Raw genomic sequence first — 21149 nt, forward strand, 5'->3', positions numbered from 1 at the left:
GAAGCCTCACAACATTTAAGATGTATTTAGAGGAAAACGTGAAACGCCATAGCATACAGGGCTACGGGCCAAGTACAGGAATTTGGGATTAGAATAGTTAGGTGCTGGATGGCCAGCACAGACACAATGGGCCGAAGGGCCTGTTTCTGTGCTGTATAACTCTATGACTCAATTCCAATTATTTGATAATTCATATCTGTAAATATTAAATTCCCACCCTGCTGTGTTATCTATGCTGCTTAATTCAAATGACTGAACATTTCACAATTTTTGAATGCAAAAATCTATTTTGAATCAACAAGAATAGAGTGTATTTTACAACAACACAAGAAATAGGAGCAGAAGTAGACCATATGGCCCATCGAGCCTGCTCCACCATTCAATGTGATCATGGCTGATCTTAGGCCTCAACTCCACTTTCCCACCCACTCTCCATATCCCTCAATTCCCTGAGAGACCAAAAATCTATCTCTCCCAGCCTTAAATATATTCAACGATGGAGCATTCACAACCCTCTAGGGTAGAGAATTCCAAAGATCCCCAACCCTTTGAGCAAAGTAATTTCTCCTCATTTCAGTCTTAAGCTAGAGTATTGCGTCCAGTTCTAGGTGCCGCACTTTAAGAAAGATGTCAGGGCATTGGAGAGAGTACAGAAAAGATCACGAGGATAGTTCCAAGGATGGGGGACTTCAGTTATGAAAATAGATTTGAGAAGTTAGGGCTGTTTTCCTTGGAGAAGAAAATGCTGAATGATGATTTGGTAGAGGTATTCAAAATCATGAGGGAACTGGACAGAGTAGATAGAGAGAAACTGTTCCCACTTGTGAAAAGACTGAGAACGAGGGGCACAGTAAGAGAAGCAAAAGTGATTTGAGGGAAAATGTTTTCACGCAGAGAGTGGTTAAGGTCTGGAATGCACTACCTGAGACTGTGGTGGAGGCAGGTTCAACTGAAGCATTCAAAAGGGAATTCGACTGTTATATGAGAAGGAAGAATGTGCAGGGTTACGGGGAGAAAACAGGGGAATGGAACTGAGTAAATTGCTCTTTCGGAGAGCCGGTGCAGACACAATGGCCGAATGACCTCCTTCTGCACTGTAACAATTCTGTGATTCTTTGATTCTAAATCATCAGCCCCTTATCCTGAGACTGTGCCCCCATGTTTTAGATTCCCCAACAGCAGAAACAATCTCTAAGTGTCCACCCTATCCAGCCCCTTCAGAATCTTGAACGTTTCATTGAGATCGCCTCTCAATCTTCTAAACTCCAGAGAATATAGGCTTAATTTACTCAGCCTCTCATCTTAGTACAACCCCCTCATCCCAGGGACCAATTTAATGAACCTTTGCTGTACAACCTCCAATACAGGTATATCCTTTCTTAAATGTGGAGACCAAAACTGCACACAATACTCCAGATGTGGTCTCACCAAAACCCTGCACAATTGTAGCAAGACTTCCTTATTCCTGTACTCAATCCCCTTGCAATAAAGGCTAACATGCCATTTGCCTTCCTAATTGCCGTACCTGCATGCTAACTTTCTGCAATCCTTGTACAAGCACGCCCAAGTCTCTCTGAACAGCAACACAGGTTTCACACCTTTTAAAAAATATTCTGCTTTACTATTCTTATGAACAAAGTGAATAACTTCACACTTCCCTACATTATATTCCATCTACCATCTTGTTGTCCACTCACTTAACCTGCCTATAGTCCTTTGCAGCCTGTCACTCCAGAATTGGCCTTTATAGCCACTCCAGGCGCTGCTTCACAAACCACTGACCACCTCCAGGCGCGTATCCATTGTCTCTCGAGATAAGGAGGCCCAAAAAAAAAAGAAGCCCTTTGCAGCCTCTGTGTCCTTCCCACAGCTTACCTTTCCACCTACGTCTGTATCATCAAACTTAGATACATTACTCTCTGTCTCTTCATCTAAGTCATTGATATATATTGTAAATAGCTGAGGCGCCAGCATTGATCCTTGCAGCATTCCACTATACACTGCCTGCCAACTTGAAAATGTACCATTTATGCCTACCCTTTGCTTCCTGTCTGTTAACCAGTTCTTTTCTCCATGCTAATATATTACCCCCAACTCCATGAGCCCTTACCTTGCCTATTAATCTTTTATGTGGCACCTTATTGAATGCCTTTTGGAAATCCAGGTTAATTACATCTACTGGTTCCCTTTTATCTACCCTACAAGTTACATCCTCAAAAAACTCTAATAAATTTGTCAAACAGGATTTCCCTTTAGTAAAACCATGTTGAGTTGTTCTAATCATACTGTGCTTTTCTAAGTGCATTGTTAAGACTTCCTTAATAATAGATTCCAGCATTTTCCCAATGACTGATGTTAGGCTAACTGGCCTGTAGTTCCCTGTTTTCTCTCTCCCTCCTTTCTTGAAAAGCAGTGTAACATTTGCCAACTTCCAATCTGATGGGACCATTCCTGAATCTAAGGAATTTTGAAAAATCATAGCTAGCGCATCCACTATCTCTGCAGCTGTCTCTTTTAGAACCTTAGGGTGTCAGCCATCAGGTCCCAGGGATTTGTCAGATTTTAGTCACTAGAGTTTCTTCAATACTTCTTCTCTGTTGATATTAATTTCCTCACTCTTTTTAGCCTCTAGGTTACCATCTATTTCTGGTATGAAACTTGCGTCTTCTACTGTGAAGACAGACACAAAACATTTGTTCAATGCCTCTGCCATTTCTTCATTTCGCATGATAATTTCTCCTGTCTCTGCTTCTAAGCTACTCTTCCTTTGATATACCTATAAAAACTCTTACAATCAGTTTTTATGTTACTTGCTAGTTTACTCTCATATTCTATCTTTTCCTTTTTTAATCAACTTTTTGGTGGCCCTTTGCTGGTTTCTAAAACACTCCCAATCCTCAGACTTGCTACTCTTTTTTGCAACATTGTAAGCCTCATCTTTTAATATAATACTATCCTTAATTTCTTGAGTGAGTCACGGATGGGTCTTCTTTGCTGAGTTTTTGTTTTTCAGTGGAATGTATTTTTGTTGAACATTTTGAATTGTTTCTTTAAAGGTTTTCCACTGTTCATTTACCGCCATACCTTTCAGTCTATTTACCCAATTTACCTCAGCCATTCTCCCCTCATACCGACATAATTGGCTTTGTTTAAGTTTAAGATTCTTGGTTGTGATTGGAGTATGTCACTTTCAAACTTAACATGGAATTCAATAGTATTATGATCACTACTTCCCAGTGCATCTTTTACCACAACATTACTAATTAACCCTACTTTGTTACACAATCTACGATACCTTTATTCCTAGTCAATTTCACAACATATTGCTCCAAGAAACTGTCACAAAAACATTCTACATGCTCATCTTCCAGACCACTCCTGCCAATTTCATTCTCCCAGTCTATATGAAGATTATAGTCACACGTCAATTCCTCTTTCCCCCTCTGCACTGAATTCCCACTTGAACCAAATTCCCACCTTTACACTGTGACTATGTCTCACTCAGGCAAAGTCTCCTCTCCATGCACCCCTCATCCAGGCAGTGTGAAAACCTGATTGCTTTTATAGAGCCTCTGATGAGTCACTAGCTAGCTGCTACAGTAATTAACACCTATTGAACAAAATACTTGTAGCTGATTGACAGGTAACTGCTACTACCAATTAACAAGGCAATTTAACTAACTTGAAGTTTGAAATTTTTATGTTAAAGCCTGACGCTTAATCTAAATTGAACTTGAGAAAAACTTATCAGAACATACCATGTAAACCAAATTCCACCTTCACACTCCGACTACATTGCATTCCGGTGAAGTCTCCACTCTGTGCACCCCTCACTCCATGCACCCTCTGTGCATCCCTCACTCCGTGTTCACTCCATGCACCCCTCACTCCGTGCAATCTCTAAAATGTACAGGTTCTTCCTTAAGACAACTATTGGTTTGGTATCATTTGTCAGTTCAATCAGTAAAGCTCAATGGGCTGGAGATATCTGCAGTCAGCATCTGGTGGCCATTGCAGGAATGTTGGGATTGGAATAGAGTGTTAGGCTGACCTGTAGTATCAATCCTCACCTATTTGTCCTGCTTAATCTTCTACTGTGGGTGGATATGAACAACAGCGTTCCAGGAAGCATTAACCAATAATGGCATTCATCTACGTTTAGAATTTTTTTTATTCTTTCATGGAAAGTGGGTGTTATTGGCAAAGTTTCTTGACCATCCCTAATTGCCATTAACAACTGAGCAGCTTGCTAGGCCCTTTCAGAGGGCAGTTAAAAGTCAACCACATTGCTATGTGTCTAAAGTCACATGCAGGCCAGACCAGATAAAGACAGCAGATTTCCTTCCGTAAAGAACATTAGTGAACCAGATGGGTTTTTAAGACTATTGATGATCATTTCATGGCACCATTACTGAGACTAGCTTTCTATTCGAGAAGTTTTAATTAATTAACTGAATTTAAATTCCACCAGCTGCCATGGTGGGATTGGAACTCGTGTCCCCAGGGCATTAGCCTGGTCCTCTGGATTATTAGCTCAGTGGCTTTACCACGACATGACGTCACCGGGCTGGTCAGCATTTAGTTCAAACTCAGGTAGCCGTATTGACAAAAGAGCTAACTACAATAACACTTTCACCTTTTTGGGCCTTCAGATGAAAACAGATTAATGCTTTTGGTTAAATAATGAGCAAAACGACATTATACAAATGCATTATGTGTTCAGATGATATTATCACACAGCTTAATTTCAAGAACATAGGATCTACTCCGGATGTCAGCACCAGAGGTATAGATATAGTGGCCAACTGCTTGAAAATAGGTCACTGCCATAGCCAAAATTGGCATCAGAAATATGGCCCAACATTGCTTTATCTGCACTATTTATCCTCAGATGGCAAAATACAATTGCTCAGAGCTTAAGATAAGGATGCAGATCTGTAAATGATCCAAAGGGATCCCACACAAGGATTCTGAGCTCTACTGCTAGAACTAAGTCACTAAAGATATCAAATACTGACTGAATAACTGGACAATCACCAGTACAGAAAAGCTACACATGGTTATGTTCCTTTGCTTCTTTCCATCATATACCCGAGGGAGGCTCAGATGGAGCATAAACATTGGAAAGACCATTTGGGACGAATGTCCTGATTCTGTGCTGCAGACTGTAAGGGCAGGGCTTTCAAGCCCCACCAAGGTCGGAAACAGAGGTGGACGGGGCCCAAAAGTACCGGAATCGGCCAGCGTGCCAGTTTCCCAACCCCGTTCCTAACGTCAGCCACAAGGTGGGCAGCCATTTAGGCTCACTAAGAGCCTTTTAAAGGTAAGTTAAGGAGGCTGACTGGGAATCCAGTTCTCTGACTTGACGGGGAGGGGCAGTTTATCTGCCTGGAGGAGGGCACTCAGCAGCAGGCCAGGATGTCAGTTCTCCAAGCAGGCCTACAGGTGCTCCCTGCCTGCCTGAGTGGGACTTCCACACCACACCCCCCCACCCCTCCCCACCCCTCCCCACCCCTCACACAGTGGTGTCTGGCTGCTTTCTCAATTTGTTATTTAACTTTTGAAGAAGTGTTTGAAAGGATGCCTTCATGTTGACGCACTTACTTACCCTTCACTGCAACCTGGTGCTCCTCTCAAGCTGGAAAGCCTCTGACTGGCATGCCATCCTTAATTGGGCAGGGAACCTATCTCCATGCCAATTAAAGGGGCTCCTCCATAACAATCCCAATGAGTGACTGTTTTCCCCAGGGGGTGGGTTTGGGACCCGGAAACGCTCCCAACTCCTGTTTCCCACCTCAAAAGCAAAAACTTCAGTCCCATGTAACTCCGTGGAGCCAGGATTTCCTGTGTTGACAGAATCTCACCACAATTCTGGTGGAGCCCCGACCCACATTCTGCCCCATCTATTGCAGGTATACAAAGGGGAAAATCCTGCCTGGGATCTCTGATTCACTTTTGCTCATTCAACATGGAGTTCTCAGCCGTGAAATAAGAAAAATTTTAAAATTCAGGAGTGTTTCTGACCAGTCGTTGTCAGCCAGGAGTTTCAGTGCCTCGGTCAGTCCTTGCTCCTGATGGGAGAACGAGTTCATCTCCAGGAATTCCTCCACGTCCGTTTCCTCCTCTCCTTCTGGAGAATCCAGGGGGAAGCCAGGCAGCGAGTGAGCTAAGTAACAGCAGGCGGGTTAGGTAGTGTCACACCAGCCAATCTCAAAATAAATTACTTTCTATGCATAGGAAGATAGGAATTGCTAGAGAAAAAAACAGACTAATGTTCATGTAGAATAACTTCTACTGTACTGGGAGTCACATCATTAAACATTAATGGATATGCAAAATAATCATAGCAATCAATTTCTATCAATTAGATTAGAACAGACCCAGAAATGACATGAGGAAAAGAGGTTTGGAGAGAACAAAGAACAAAGAACAAAGAACAGTACAGCACAGGAACAGGCCATTCGGCCCTCCAAGCCTGCGCCGAACTTGATGCCTGCCGAAACTAAAACCTTCCGCACTTCCGGGGACCGTATCCCTCTATTCCCTTCCTATTCATGTATTTGTCAAGATGCCTCTTAAACGTCGCTATCGTACCTGCTTCCACCACCTCCCCCGGCAGCAAGTTCCAGGCACTCACCACCCTCTGTGTAAAGAACTTGCCTCGCACATCCCCACTAAACTTTGCCCCTCTCACCTTAAACCTATGTCCCCTAGTAACTGACTCTTCCACCCTGGGAAAAAGCTTCTGACTATCCACTCTGTCCATGCCGCTCATAACTTTGTAAACTTCTATCATGTCGCCCCACCACCTCCGCCGTTCCAGTGAAAACAATCCGAGTTTATCCAACCTCTCCTCATAGCTAATGCCCTCCAGACCACGCAACATCCTGGTAAACATCTTCTGTACCCTCTCCAAAGCCTCCACATCCTTCTGGTAGTGTGGCGACCAGAATTGCATGCAATATTCTAAGTGTGGCCTAACTAAAGTTCTGTACAGTTGCAGCATGACTTGCCAATTTTTATACTCTATGCCCCGACCGATGAAGGTAAGCATGCTGTATGCCTTCTTGACTACCTTATCCACATGCATTGCCACTTTCAGTGACCTGTGGACCTGTACGCCCAGATCTCTCCAACTGTCAATACACGTAAGGGTTCTGCCATTTACTGTATACTTCCCACCTGCATTAGACCTTCCAAAATGCATTACCTCACATTTGTCCGGATTAAACTCCATTTGCCATTTCTCCGCCCAAGTCTCCAACTGATCTATATCCTGCTGTATCCTCTAATATCCCCATCACTATCCGCAATTCCACCAACCTTTGTGTCGTCCGCAAACTTACTAATCAGACCAGCTACATTTTCCTCCAAATCATTTATATATACTACAAACAGCAAAAGTCCCAGCACTGATCCCTGCAGAACACCACTAGTCACATCCCTCCATTCAGAAAAGCATCCTTCCACTGCTACCCTCTGTCTTCTATGACTGAGCCAGTTCTGTATCCATCTTGCCAGCTCACCTCCGATCCCGTGTGACTTTACCTTTTGTTCCAGTCTGCCATGAGGAACCTTGTCAAAGGCTTTACTGAAGTCCATATAGATAACATCCACTGCCCTTCCTTCATCAATCATCTTCGTCACTTCCTCAAAAAACTCAATCAAATTAGTGAGACACGACCTCCCCTTCACAGAACCATGCTGCCTCTTGCTAATAAGTTTGTTTGTTTCCAAATGGGAGTAAATCCTGTCCCGAAGAATCCTCTCTAATAATTTCCCTACCACTGACGTAAGGCTCACCGGCCTATAATTTCCTGGATTATCCTTGCTACCCTTCTTAAACAAAGGAACAACATTGGCTATTCCCCAGTCCTCTGGGACCTCAGCTGTAGCCAATGAGGATGCAAAGATTTCTGTCAAGGCCCCAGCAATTTCTTCCCTTGCCTCCCTCAGTATTCTGGGGTAGATCCTATCAGGCCCTGGGGACTTATCTACCTTAATGCTTTGCAAGAAACCCAACACCTCCTCCTTTTTGATAATGAGATGACTGAGACTGTCTGCACTCCCTTCCCTAGGCTAATCATCCACCAAGTCCTTCTCTTTGGTGAATACTGATGCAAAGTACTCATTTAGTACCTCACCCATTTCCTCTGGCTCCACACATAGATTCCCTTCTCTGTCCTTGAGTGGGCCAACCCTTTCCCTGGTTACCCTCTTGGAAAGTATAGGTAAAAAGTATCACGTATTTGTCCCAAGAATGCTATACGTACCACATAGAACCACAGAATGGTTACAGCACAGGGGCTGTCTGCAAGAGCAATTTAGTGAGTCCCACTCTCCCACCCTTTCCCTGTAATCCTGCAAATTATTTTATCTTCAGGTGCTTATCTAATTCCCTTTGAAAGCCACAATTGAATCTGCCTTCACCACACTTACAGGCAGTGCATTCCAGATCAGAATCACTCACTGGCAACTTGATTGAAACATATAAGATCCTGAGGGGTCTTGACAGGGTGGATGTGGAAAGGATGTTTCCCCTTGTGGAAGAATCTAGAACTAGAGGTCAGTGTTTAAAAATAAGACTTCTAAGACAGAGATGAGGAGAAATTCTTTCTCTCAGAGGGTCGAGTGCCTTTGGAATTCTCTTCTTCAAAAGGCAGTGGAAGCAGAGTCTTTGAATATTTTTAAGGCAGAGGTAGATAGATTCTTGATGAGCAAGGGGATAGGTGGAAATGTGGAGTAATCAGTTCAGCCATGGACTTATTGAATGGTGGGACAGACTCGAAGGGTCAAGTGGCCTACTCCTGCTCCTTATTCACATGCTCGCTGTGTAAAAAAGATTTTCCTCATGTTACCTTTGGTTCTTTTGCCAATCATCTTAAATTTGTGTCCTCTGATACTCGACCCTGCCGCCAATGGAAACAGTTTAGCTCTGTCTACACTGTGCAGACCTCTCATGATTTTTAACAACTCTATCAAAATCATAGAATCATAGATTCATAGAAAGTTTAAGGCACAGAAAAAGGCCACTTGGCCCATCATGTTTGTGCTGGCCGAGAAACGATCCACCTATTCTAATCCCACCTTCCAGTATCTGGCCTGTAGCCCTGCAGATTACGGCACTTGAGGTGCATATCCAGACTCCTTTTGAATGGGTTGAGGGTTTCTGCCTCAACTACCCTATCAGGCAGTGAATTCCAGACCCCCACCACCCTCTGGGTGAAGAAGTTTTTCCTCATCTCCCCTCTAATTTTTCTACCAATCACTTTAAATCTATATCCCTAGTCACTGACCTCTCTGCTGAGGTGAATAGACCCTTCACCTCCACTCTACCCAAGCCCCTCAAAATTTTGTACATCTCAATCAGATCTCCTCTCAGCCTTCTCTGTTCCAAGGAGAACAACCCCAGCCTATCCAATCTTTTCTCATAGCTGCATTTTTCCAGTCCCTGCAACATCCTCGTAAATCTCCTCTGTACCCTCCCTCGTGCAATGACATCCTTTCTGTAATGAGGGGACCAGAACTGCACACAGTACTCAAGTTGTGGCCTAACCAATGAGTTAAACAGTTCCAGCATAACCTCCCTGCTCTTGTATTCTATACCTCGGCTAATAAAGGAAAGGATTCCATATGCCTTCTTAACTACCTTATCAACCTGTCCTGCTATCTTCAGGGATCTGTGGACATTCACTCCAAGGTTCCTCTTCACTTCCTCTATACTTCTCAGTATTTTCCCATTAATTGTGTATTCCTTTGCCTTGTTTGATCCTCCCCAAATACATCACCTCACACTTCTCCAAGTTGAAATCCATTTGCCACTTTTCTGCCCATCTGACCAGACCATCAATATCTTCCTGCAGCCTACAACTATCCTCCTCACTATCTACCACACGGCCAATCTTTGTGTCGTCTGCAAACTTCTTGATCATGCCCCCTACACTTACTTCCAAATCGTTAACATATACCACAAAAAACAGGGGACCCAGTACAGAGCCCTGCGGAACGCCACTGGAAACAGTCCTCCAGTCACTAAAACAGCCGTCAATAATTACCCTTTCAGTGGCTTCCTGCCACTGAGCCAATTTTGTATCCACCTTGCTGCATTTTCCTGGATCCCATGGGATTTTTTTTTAATCAGTCTGCCATGTGGGGCCCTGTCAAAAGCCTTGCTATAATTCATGTAGACCACATCAACTGTACTACCCTCATCTATCTTCCTTGTTACTTCTTCAAAAAATTCAATCAAGTTGGTCAAACACGATGTTCCCTTAACAAATCCATGATGACTATCCTTGATTAACCTGTCTTACGTCTCATCCGACGCATTAACAAAAAACTTTTTTTCTTCCTTTCAGGTGTTAAGGAACGCAAGCTCCAGCAGCTGATGGGGACTAATGCCCCTCCAGATCCTCCTTCCGCTTCACTTCCCTCTGACCCCACCCCTTCTGATCTGACCCCTTGCCGTGTATTCACTATACCCTCTGACCTCCCCCTCTCTGATGCTGAGCGTTCTGCACTCAGCAAAGGTCTCAGTTTTATCCCCTTACGCCCCCACCTCAATGAATTTCGCGCTCGGCATGACGTTGAGCTCTTCTTCCGTCACCTCCGCCTCCGGGCTCACTTCTTCGACCTCCCCCCGACCAGCAGACCCATTCACCCGCCTCCAGCATTCTCCCTCTACCTGGACCCCTCCCCCTGGCCTCTTACCCGCTCTTGATCTCTTCATTGAAAACTGTCGGCGAGACATTGGTCGTCTCAATTTCTCTGCCCCCCTCACTCACTCTAACCTGTCCCCCTCTGAACTTGAGGCACTCCGTTCTCTCAGGTCTAACCCCGACATGGTCATCAAACCTGCAGACAAGGGTGGTGCTGTTGTTGTATGGCGTACCGACCTCTACCTTGCAGAAGCTCAACGCCAACTCACGGACACTTCTTCCTACCTCCCTCTGGACCATGACCCCACCACCGAACATCAAGCCACCGTCCAAAGGACTGTCACTGACCTCATCTCCTCTGGAGATCTTCCCTCTACAGCTTCCAACCTCATAGTCCCGCAACCCCGGACAGCACGCTTCTACCTCCTTCCCAAAATCCACAAACGGGACTGTCCCGGCAGACCCATTGTGTCAGCCTGCTCCTGCCCCACTGAACTTATTTCTTCCTATCTAGACTCTATCTTTTCTCCGCTGGTCCAGTCTCTTCCCACCTACATCCGTGACTCTTCTGACGCCCTACGTCATTTTGACAATTTCCAGTTTCCTGGTCCCAACCGCCTCCTCTTCACTATGGACGTCCAATCGCTCTACACCTCCATCCCCCACCAGGATGGTTTGAGGACTCTCCGCTTCTTCCTGGAACAGAGGCCCAACCAGTCCCCATCCACCAACACCCTCCTCCGCCTGGCTGAACTTGTTCTCACATTGAACAACTTCTCCTTCAACTCCATGCATTTCCTTCAAGTAAAAGGTGTCGCTATGGGTACCCGCATGGGTCCTAGTTATGCCTGTCTTTTTGTGGGATATGTCGAGCATTCTTTGTTCCAGTCCTACTCAGGCCCCCTCCCCCAACCCTTTTTCTGGTACATTGATGACTGTATCGGTGCCGTTTCCTGCTCCCGCCCCGAACTAGAAAACTTTATCAACTTTGCTTCCAATTTCCACCCTTCTCTCACCTTTACATGGTCCATCTCTGACACTTCCCTTCCCTTCCTCGACTTCTCTGTCTCCATCTCTGGGGATAGGTTGTCTACCAATATCCATTATAAGCCCACTGACTCCCACAGCTACCTCGACTACACTTCTTCACACCCTACCTCCTGTAAGGACTCTATTCCATTCTCCCAGTTTCTCCGTCTCCGACGCATCTGCTCTGATGATGCTACCTTCCACGACGGTGCTTCTGATATGACCTCCTTTTTCCTCAACCGAGGATTTCCCCCCACTGTGGTTGACAGGGCCCTCAACCGTGTCCGACCCATTCCCCGCACCTCTACCCTCACCCCTTCCCCTCCCTCCCAGAACCGTGACAGGGTTCCCCTTGTCCTCACTTTTCATCCCACCAGCCTCCATATCCAAAGGATCATCCTCCGCCATTTTCGCCACCTCCAGCGTGATGCCACTACCAGTCGCATCTTCCCCTCCCTTCCCCTGTCAGCATTCCGAAGGGATCGTTCCCTCCGCGACACCCTGGTCCACTCCTCCATTACCCCCACCACCTCGTCCCCGTCCCAGGGCACCTTCCCTTGCAATCGCAGGAGGTGTAATACCTGCCCATTTACCTCCTCTCTCCTCACTATCCCAGGCCCCAAACACTCCTTTCAGGTGAAGCAGCGATTTACTTGTCCTTCTTTCAATGTAGTATACTGTATTCGCTGCTCACAGTGTGGTCTCCTCTACATTGGGGAGACCAAGCGCAGACTGGGTGACCACTTTGCGGAACATCTCCGCTCAGTCCGCAAGCAGGACCCTGAGCTTCCGGTTGCTTGCCATTTCAACACTCCCCCCTGCTCTCATGCTCACATCTCTGTCCTGGGATTGCTGCAGTGTTCCAGTGAACATCAACGCAAGCTCGAGGAACAGCATCTCATCTACCGATTAGGCACACTACAGCCTGCCGGACTGAACATTGAGTTCAATAATTTCAGAGCATGACAGCCCCCCACTTTACTTTCATTTTTAGTCATTTTTAGTTATTTTTTCTTCCTTTTTTTTTTACATTCCTTTTTACATCTTTTTTTGCATTTATTTCATTTCATCTTAGTTTGTTCAGTTTGCTTACCCACTGTTTTTTTCAGGTTGTTTTTCTTCAGGTTTGCACTTGCTGCTGTTCAATATTCAGTATATTCACACCTGATCTGTACTAATGCTTTGTCTTTCAACACATCATTAACATATTGTTTGCCTTTTCTCCGTGACCTTTTGGTCAGCTATGTGGCCTGGTCCAATCTGCCCCTTCTCCTTTGTTATCTCTTGCCCAACCCCCACCTCACGTTTATAATCTGTGACTTTTCTAATATTTGTCAGTTCCGAAGAAGGGTCACTGACCCGAAACATTAACTCTGCTTCTCTTTCCACAGATGCTGCCAGACCTGCTGAGTGAATCCAGCATTTCTTGTTTTTGTTTCTTGATTAACCTGTGCCTTTCTAAGTGATAGTTTATTGTCTCTCAGAATAGATTCCAATAATTTGCCCACCACTGAGGTCAGACTGACTGACCTGTAATTATTCAGTCTATCCTTCGCTCCCTTTTTAAACAGAGGTACAACATTAGCAGTTCTCCAATCCTCCGGCACCACACCTGTATCCAGTGAGGACTGGAAAATGATGGTCAGACCTTCTCCTATTTCCTCTCTTGCTTCTTTTAACAGCCTAGGATGCATTTCATCTGGCCCTGGTGATTTATCAACTTTCAAGGATGCTAATCCCATTAATACTTCTCTCTCTATGTTCATCACATCCAATACTTCACACTCCTCCTCCTTAACTACAATATCTTCATCGTTCCTTCCTTTGTGAAGAACAGACACGAAGTATTCATGAAGAACCACACCAATATCTTCCGCCCCTAAACATAAGTTACCTTTTTGGTCTTTTATAGGGCCTACTCTCTCCTTAGTTATCCTCTTACTCTTAATGTATTGATAAAACATCTTTGGGTTCACCTTGATTTTGTTTGCCAATATACTTTCATGCTCTCTCTTTGCTTTCCTAATTTCCCTTTTGATTTCACCCCTCCACTTTCTCTACTCCTCTCGGCTTTCTGTCGTATTGAGTTCTCGGTATCGGACATTTTTTTATAATAGTAGTCTTCTAAAGTTTTAAATTTAAAGGGTTTAGTCATGGCAGGAGAGCTTAAAGCCGTGGTTTGCTCCTCTTGCTGCATGTGGGAATCCGGGAACATTTCCAGTCCCCGGGACCAGCATGTGTGCAGGAAGTGTGTCCTGCTGCAGCTCCTGGAAGCTCGGGTTTCAGAGCTGGAATGGCGGCTGGAAACACTGTGGAGCATCTGCGAGTCTGAGAGCATTGTGGATAGCACGTATAGAGAGGTGGTCACACCGCAGCTGAAGGGACTTGAGGAAGGAAGGGAATGGGTGACCACCAGGCAGTCCAAGAGAATCAGGCAGGTAGTTCAGGAGTCCCCTGGGGTCCCGCTTGCAAATTGGTATTCCATTTTGGAGGCTGATGAGGCTGGTTCCTCCAGGGAGTGTGGACAGAGCCAAGATTCACCACAAGCAGCCTGTCTGCACAGGAACGGGGAAAGAGAGGAAGAGCAATAGTAATTGGGGATTCTATAGTCAGGGGAACAGATAGGCGCTACTGTGGCCATCAACGTGACTCCAGGATGGTGTGTTGCCTTCCTAGTGCCAGGGTCCAGGATGTCACTGAACGGCTGCAGGGCATCCTGAAGGAGGAGGGTGATAAGGCAGAGGTCATGGTACATGTTGGTACCAATGACATAGGTAGAAAGAGGGATGAGGTCTTGCATCAAGAATTCAGGGAGTTAGGCAGCAGACTAAAAGCAGGACCCCTCGGGTTGTAATCTCTGGATTACTCCCAGTGTCACGTGCTAGCGAGTATAGAAATAGGAGAATAGCACAGATGATAGCAAAATAGCATTAAATGTCATCAGCCATGCATCTGCCTCTCCCACTATGTCCTCTTGCAGTCTATTATTATCCTCTTCCAGTTCACAATACATTCAAATTTTCTGTCATCTGTAAATTTTGAAACTGTACAGGCAAGTCTAGGTCATTAATATATAAAGTAAAGCAGCGGTCCTCATACTGACCCCTGGGGAATCCACTCTATACATTCCTCCAGTCCGAAAGACAACCATTCACCATTACTCTCTGTTTCCTGTCTCAAAATACTCATACGCTGTATCCCAAATTATTATTTTCTGAATTAAATCTAACAAATTTGAATGAATCAATACTAACTGCTTCGCTATTGCTCTGGAGAGTCTGTTCCACAAATTGACCACTCACTCACTAAAATATTGTTTCCACGGATTAATTTGAATTTACACCCCTTCAAACTCAGGCCGTGTCCTCTGGTTCTACTGCTGTTGCTGCAGTGAGCCACCTTGTCATGGTTCCCATTATCTGATCTTTTTAGAATCCTAAAAATTTAATCATATCACCTCTCAACCTTCTTTTTGCTAGTGAGAACATGCCCAATCTGTGCCTTGCATACGAACAAAAGAAATATGAGCAGGAGTAGGCCATTCGGCCCCTCGAGCCTGCTGCACAATTTAATAAGATCAAGGCTGATCTGATTGTGGCCTTAACTCCACTTTCCTGCCTGTCCCCCCATAACCCTTGACTCCCTTATAGATCAAAAATCTGTCAAACTCTGCCTTGAATATATTCAATGACCCAGCTTCCACTGTTCTCTGGAAAAAAGAATTCCAAAGATTAACGACCATCAGAGAGAAGAAATTCCTCCACGTTAAAAGGGAGACCCCTTATTTTGAAATTGCACCCCTAGTTCTAGATTCCCCCATAAGGGGAAACATCCTCTCAGCATCTTCCCTGTCAAGCCCCCTCAGAATCTTATATGTTTTAAAAAGAACACCTCTCATTCTTCACAACTCCGATGAATACAGACCCAACCTGCTTAATCTTTCCCCCTAAGACAACCCCTCATCCCGGGAATCAGTCTAGTGAACCTTCTCTGAACTGCTTCCAATGCAAGTATGTCCCTCCTTAAATAAGGAGATCAAAATGGTATGCAGTATTCTAGGTGCAGTCTCACCAATGCCCTGTACAGTTGTAGCAAGACTTCCCTACTTTTAAACTCCATCCCCCTTGCAATAAATGCCAACTCTCCATTTGCCTTCCTAATTAATTCCTGTACCTGCATGCTGACCTTTTGTGATTCATGTACAAGGACAGCCAGATCCCTCTCTGCAGCATTCTGCAGTCTATCTCCATGTAAATAATATTCTGCTTTTCTCTTCTTCCTGCCAAAGTGGACAACCTCATATTTTCCAACATTATATTCCATCTGCCAAATTTTTGTCCATTCACATAACCTAGTTTACAGCAACTATATATTCCTTCAAAGCACAAAAACCCCAAAAGTAAAGGCAGTCAACCATGGTTAAAAAAGAAAGTTAAGGATTGTATTAAAAGAAAAGGCCTATAAATGTACCAGAAATACCAGTAAACTTGAGGATTGGGAGGATTTTAGAATAAGCAAAGGAGGATGAAGAAACTGATAAAGAAAGGAAGAATAGAATACAAATGTAAGCTAGCAAAAAACATAAAAACGGACTGTAAAAGCTTCTATCGGTATGTAAAAAGGAAACATTTGGCTAAAACAAATGTGGGTCCATTACAGGCAGAGTCAGGAGAATTTATAATGGGGAATAGAGAAATGGCAGAGAAGCTAAATGATTACTTTGTGTCTGTCTTCACTGAGGAAGATACAAGAAATCCCCCAGAATTAGAATTCCAAGGGATTAGGGAGAATGAGGAATTGAGGAAATTAGTATTAGTAAGAAGGTTGTATTGGAGAATTAATGGGGCTGAAGGTTGACAAGTCCCCAGGACCTGCTATTCTACATCCCAGAGTGTTGAAAGTGGTAGCAATGGAGATAGTGGATGCATTGGTGATCATCTTCCAAAATTCTATAGATTCTGGAATGGTTCCTGCAGATTGGAAATGTCACCCCACTATTTAAGAAGGGAAGGAGAGAGAAAAACAGGGAATTACAGACCTGTTAGCCTTACATCAGTATTTGGGAAAAAGCTAGAATCTATTCTAAAGGAATGTGATAAATGGACACTTGGATAATAATGATCAGATTGGGCATAGTCAACATGGAGTTATGAATGGGAAATCATGTTTGACGAACCTGTTGGAGTTTTTTGAGGATGTTACTAACAGAATTGTTAACGGGAAGTCAGTGGACATAGTATACTTGGATTTTCAGAAGGTTTTGATAAAGTCCCCCACAGGAGGTTGGTAAACAAAATTAAAGCACGTGGGATAGGGGGTAATATACTGGCATGGATTAAAGACTGGTTAACAGGTAGAAAGCAGAGAGTAGGAATAAACGGGTCATTCTCACATTGGCAGGCTGTGACTAGTGAGGTACCGCAGGGATCAGTACTTGGGCCCCAGCTGTTCACAATATATATCAATAATTTGGATGTGCGGACTAAATGTAATATTTCCAAATTCGTGGATGACACAAAACTAGGTGTGAATGTGTGTGTGAGGAAGATGCAAAGCAGCTTCAAAGGGATTTGGACAGACTTAGTGAGTGGGCAAAAACATGGCAAATGGAATATAATGTGGAAAAATGTGAGGTTATCCACTTTGGTAGGAAGAACAGATGTGCAGAGTATTTCTTAAATGGTAAAAAATTAGAAAGTGTGGATGTACAAAGGCACCTGGGTGTCCACGACAATAAGTCACTGAAAGCTAACATGCAGGTGCAGCAAGCAATTAGGAAGGCTAATGGTATGTTAGCCTTTATCGCAAGAGGATTTGAGTATAGGAGTAGTGAAGTCTTGCTTCAATTGTGTAGAACCTTGGTTAGACCGCACCTGGAGTGCTGTGTGTAGTTTTGGTCCCTTTACCTTAGGAAGGATATTATTACCAGAGAGGGAGCGCAACGAAGGTTCACCAGACTTGTTCCCGGGATAGCAGGACTGTTCTATAAAGGGAGATTGGGGAAACCGGGCCAGTATTCTCTAGAGTTCGAAGAATGAGAGGTGATCTCATTTAAATCTACATAATACTTAAAGGGATACACAGGGTCGATGCAGGTAAGATGTTTCCCCTGGTTGGAGAGTCTAGAACCAGGGGGCACAATTTCAAAATAAGGGGGAAGCCACTTAGGACTGAGATGAGGAGAAATTTATTTACTCAGACGGGTGTGAATCTTTGGAATTTTCTACCCCAGAGGGCTGTGGAAATTCAGTCATTGAGTATGTTTAAAGCAAAGGTTGACATATTTCGAAATACCAATAATATAACAGTGGCGCAGTGGTTAGCACCGCAGCCTCACAGCTCCAGCGACCTTGGTTCAATTCTGGGTACTGCCTGTGTGGAGTTTGCAAGTTCTCCCTGTGTCTGCGTGGGTTTTCTCCGGGTGCTCCGGTTTCCTCCCACAAGCCAAAAGACTTGCAGGTTGGTAGGTAAATTGGCCATTATAAATTGCCCCTAGTATAGGTTGGTGGTAGGGGAATATAGAGACAGGTGAGGATGTGGTAGGAATATGGGATTAGTGTAGGATTAGTATAAATGGGTGGTTGATGGTCGGCACAGACTCGGTGGGCCGAAGGGCCTGTTTCAGTGCTGTATCTCTAAACTAAACATATGAGGATAGTGTGGGAAAAAGGCATTGAACTGGATAAGCCATGATCTTATTGAAAGGTGGGGCAGGCTCGATGGGCTGAATGGCCTACTCCTCCTCCTACATTACTCTGTTACGATCTTTGTATCATCTGCAAATTTGGCTGCAATACCCTTGGTACCTTCATCCAAGTCATCAACATAGATCGTAAATAATTGAGGCCCAGCACTGATCCCTGGGACACTCCACTAGTTACAGTTTGCCAACCTGAAATTTCCCCCACTTATCCTGACTCTCTGTTTCCTGTTAGTTAGCCAGTCCTCTATCCATGTCAATATATTACCCCCAACACCATGAGCTCTTGCGTTTAATGTGTGAATAAATACCTTACATCAAGTGAGGGATTTTAGCTTACAGGAATGGATCATTTACGATTTTGGGGTGGGTTCTACAATGCTCGAGTGATCTACTCCACTGGTTTATCACCCAGGCAGCGGGGACAAAAATTCACACCGTCGTCCCCATCCCCACCCCTACCCCATCCCCACCCCTACCCCATAGTCTTATTAGAAGAGGAGCTGGGAGTTATCCTCCAGTCCTGCCTAAAATTATCCCTCAATCCTCACTAAAAAAGATCCACTGGTTGCTTATCTCGTTGACGTTTGTGGGAGCTTGCTGTGCACAAATTGGCTGCTGCATTTCTTAGAACACAACAGTGACTACACTTCCAAAAAGTACTTCATCAGCTGTGAAGCACTTTTGGATGTCCTGCAAGATGCAGCAAAAATGCAATCTCTTTCTTCTTTCTTTGAAAATTAGTGAAGAGGCACAAGTCAGGAGTGGGCTGGATGGGTGCAGTTCCAACAGCACTCAAGAAGCTCGACACCAACCAGGACAAAGCAGCTTGATTGGCACCCCATCCACCACCTTCAACATTCACTCCCTTCACCACCGACGCACAGTGGCAGCAACTCACCAAGGCTCCTTAGACAGCCACTTGCAAACCCGACATCTGCCGCCTAGAAAAACAAAGGACAGCAGACACATGCAAGTTCCCCTCCAAGTCACACACCATCCTGACTTGGAAATATATTGGTGTTCCTTTATCATCACTGGGTAAAATTCCTGGAACTCCCTACCTACAGTACTGTGAGTGTACCTACACCACATAAACTGCAGCGGTTTAAGAACATGGCTCACCACCACCTTCTCGAGGGCAATTAGGGATGGCCAATAAATGCTGACCTTGCCAGAGGTGCCCACATCCCATGAAATAATAAAAAAATTTGATCAGAGTGCAGCCTAATCTATTGTTTCCTCACGTATAACCCCCCCCCCCGAGGTCCCTTACCCCTCCCCCGACCTCCACATCAACTAAAACTATGAACAAAGCCAGCTGTGGTCAGACACTGCTGGTTATATTAGACCATTATCTTACCAGAGAAATGTCGAGGTACGTTGTACGTTTGAGTAATATTTGGGATGCTTGGCAGCGATGGACGATTAACACGTTTACGTAGTGAGCTGCCATCATTGAGACCAGAAGTGCTGCGGCTGATTTTGCTGAATTCCCTGCTGTTCAGCAACTCTGGAACTGCGCAAAAAACACATTGACACGGCACGTTACGGATTGTTTCAGTGCATTTCTGTAATAGCCCAACAACAACTTCCATTTATATAGCACCTTTGATGCAGTAAAACATAAAATAAAAGGTGCTTCACAGGAGTATAAATCAGAACAAATTGACACCAAACCACTCAAAGTGATCTTAGTACAGGCTACCAAACGCTTGTTCAAAGACATGGGTTTTAAGGAGTATGTTTAAGGATATGAGAGGGGCAGAGAGGTTTAGGGAGGAAATTCCAGAGCTTAGGGCCTTGACGACTGAAGTCATCATCACCAATAGGTAAGAGAAAGAAGTGGGGAATGCACAAGTGGCATTTACACAGTTAAACCACTTACAATTAATCAATACGTCAAGTGCAACTAGAATAGAGAACAAAGGTAACCATTTCCATCCCTAGACTGGGGACACTGAGGCCAACTACAACAGCCCTGTCACTGATCTCAATCTCAACTCCATTAATCCGCCTTGCTTCAGTAACCATCAATACCCTTGCTTAACAAAAATCTACTGATCTCAGTTTTGAAACTGATTTCCCTATTCTCCGTCACATTAAATTGAAAATTGTAGCCCTCGCCCTCACCTTCAGTTACTTCCAATGGGCTCACCCCATGTTGCCTCTACAACATCCTCAGTCTTACATCTCCTCCCATAGGCCGGAATTTTACAGTGGATGATGGAAGCCAGACTCCGACGTGAAAGTCGGTGGTGAACCCGCTTCCGCCTAGCCCAGGGATCCATCCCGAATTTTACGGATCCCCGGGCTTTAAGTGGCCGGAGGCGGGACTTCTACCCACTTGAGGGAGGAAGTCCCGCCTCAGTGAGCAGCTGGCCAATCAGCGGGCCAGCAGCTCTTAGTCCTAGCAGTGCCACTAGGAGCGGTGGCCACTGCTGGTACTGCAGCCCAGCCAACGCCATGGATCGAGGAAGGATGGTAAGTAGGGGCATGCCTCACCAGGGAGTTCGGTCCTTCCCTGGTGAGGCTGGAGTGGTTGTTTGGGGGGAGGGGGGTGTCTTGTGTCCTGGGGATGGGTTGGGAGGCGGGAGCGGCCCTGAATCGGGCACCCTGTGCCCGACTGCCATGCACCCCCCCACCCCCAGGGCATGGAACGGCCGGTAGCTACCACTGGGTGGCCTTTCACATCCCCAGCACACCCGCTTGCCACAGGTAAAATACCCGTGGAGGCGGGCGAGAGCCCTTAAGTGGCCATT

At 45.0% G+C, this 21149-nt stretch overlaps 1 protein-coding gene across 5 annotated transcripts in view; it reads right to left on the reverse strand.

Moving 5' to 3' along the window:
- LOC137364492 (TOG array regulator of axonemal microtubules protein 2-like) overlaps positions 1-21149 on the reverse strand; it is a 210965-nt gene that overhangs the window by 46907 nt on the left and 142909 nt on the right. For all 5 annotated transcript variants that reach the window (XM_068027681.1, XM_068027683.1, XM_068027682.1 and 2 more), the window contains 2 exons: positions 19751-19906; positions 6025-6166 (listed from right to left, as the gene is read on the reverse strand). In XM_068027681.1, the coding sequence (XP_067883782.1) occupies positions 6025-6166; positions 19751-19906 (298 nt within the window). The remainder of the gene's footprint in view (positions 1-6024; positions 6167-19750; positions 19907-21149) is intronic.

The sequence above is a fragment of the Heterodontus francisci genome, chromosome 3 (assembly GCF_036365525.1).
Source record: "Heterodontus francisci isolate sHetFra1 chromosome 3, sHetFra1.hap1, whole genome shotgun sequence".
Taxonomy (NCBI): domain Eukaryota; kingdom Metazoa; phylum Chordata; class Chondrichthyes; order Heterodontiformes; family Heterodontidae; genus Heterodontus; species Heterodontus francisci.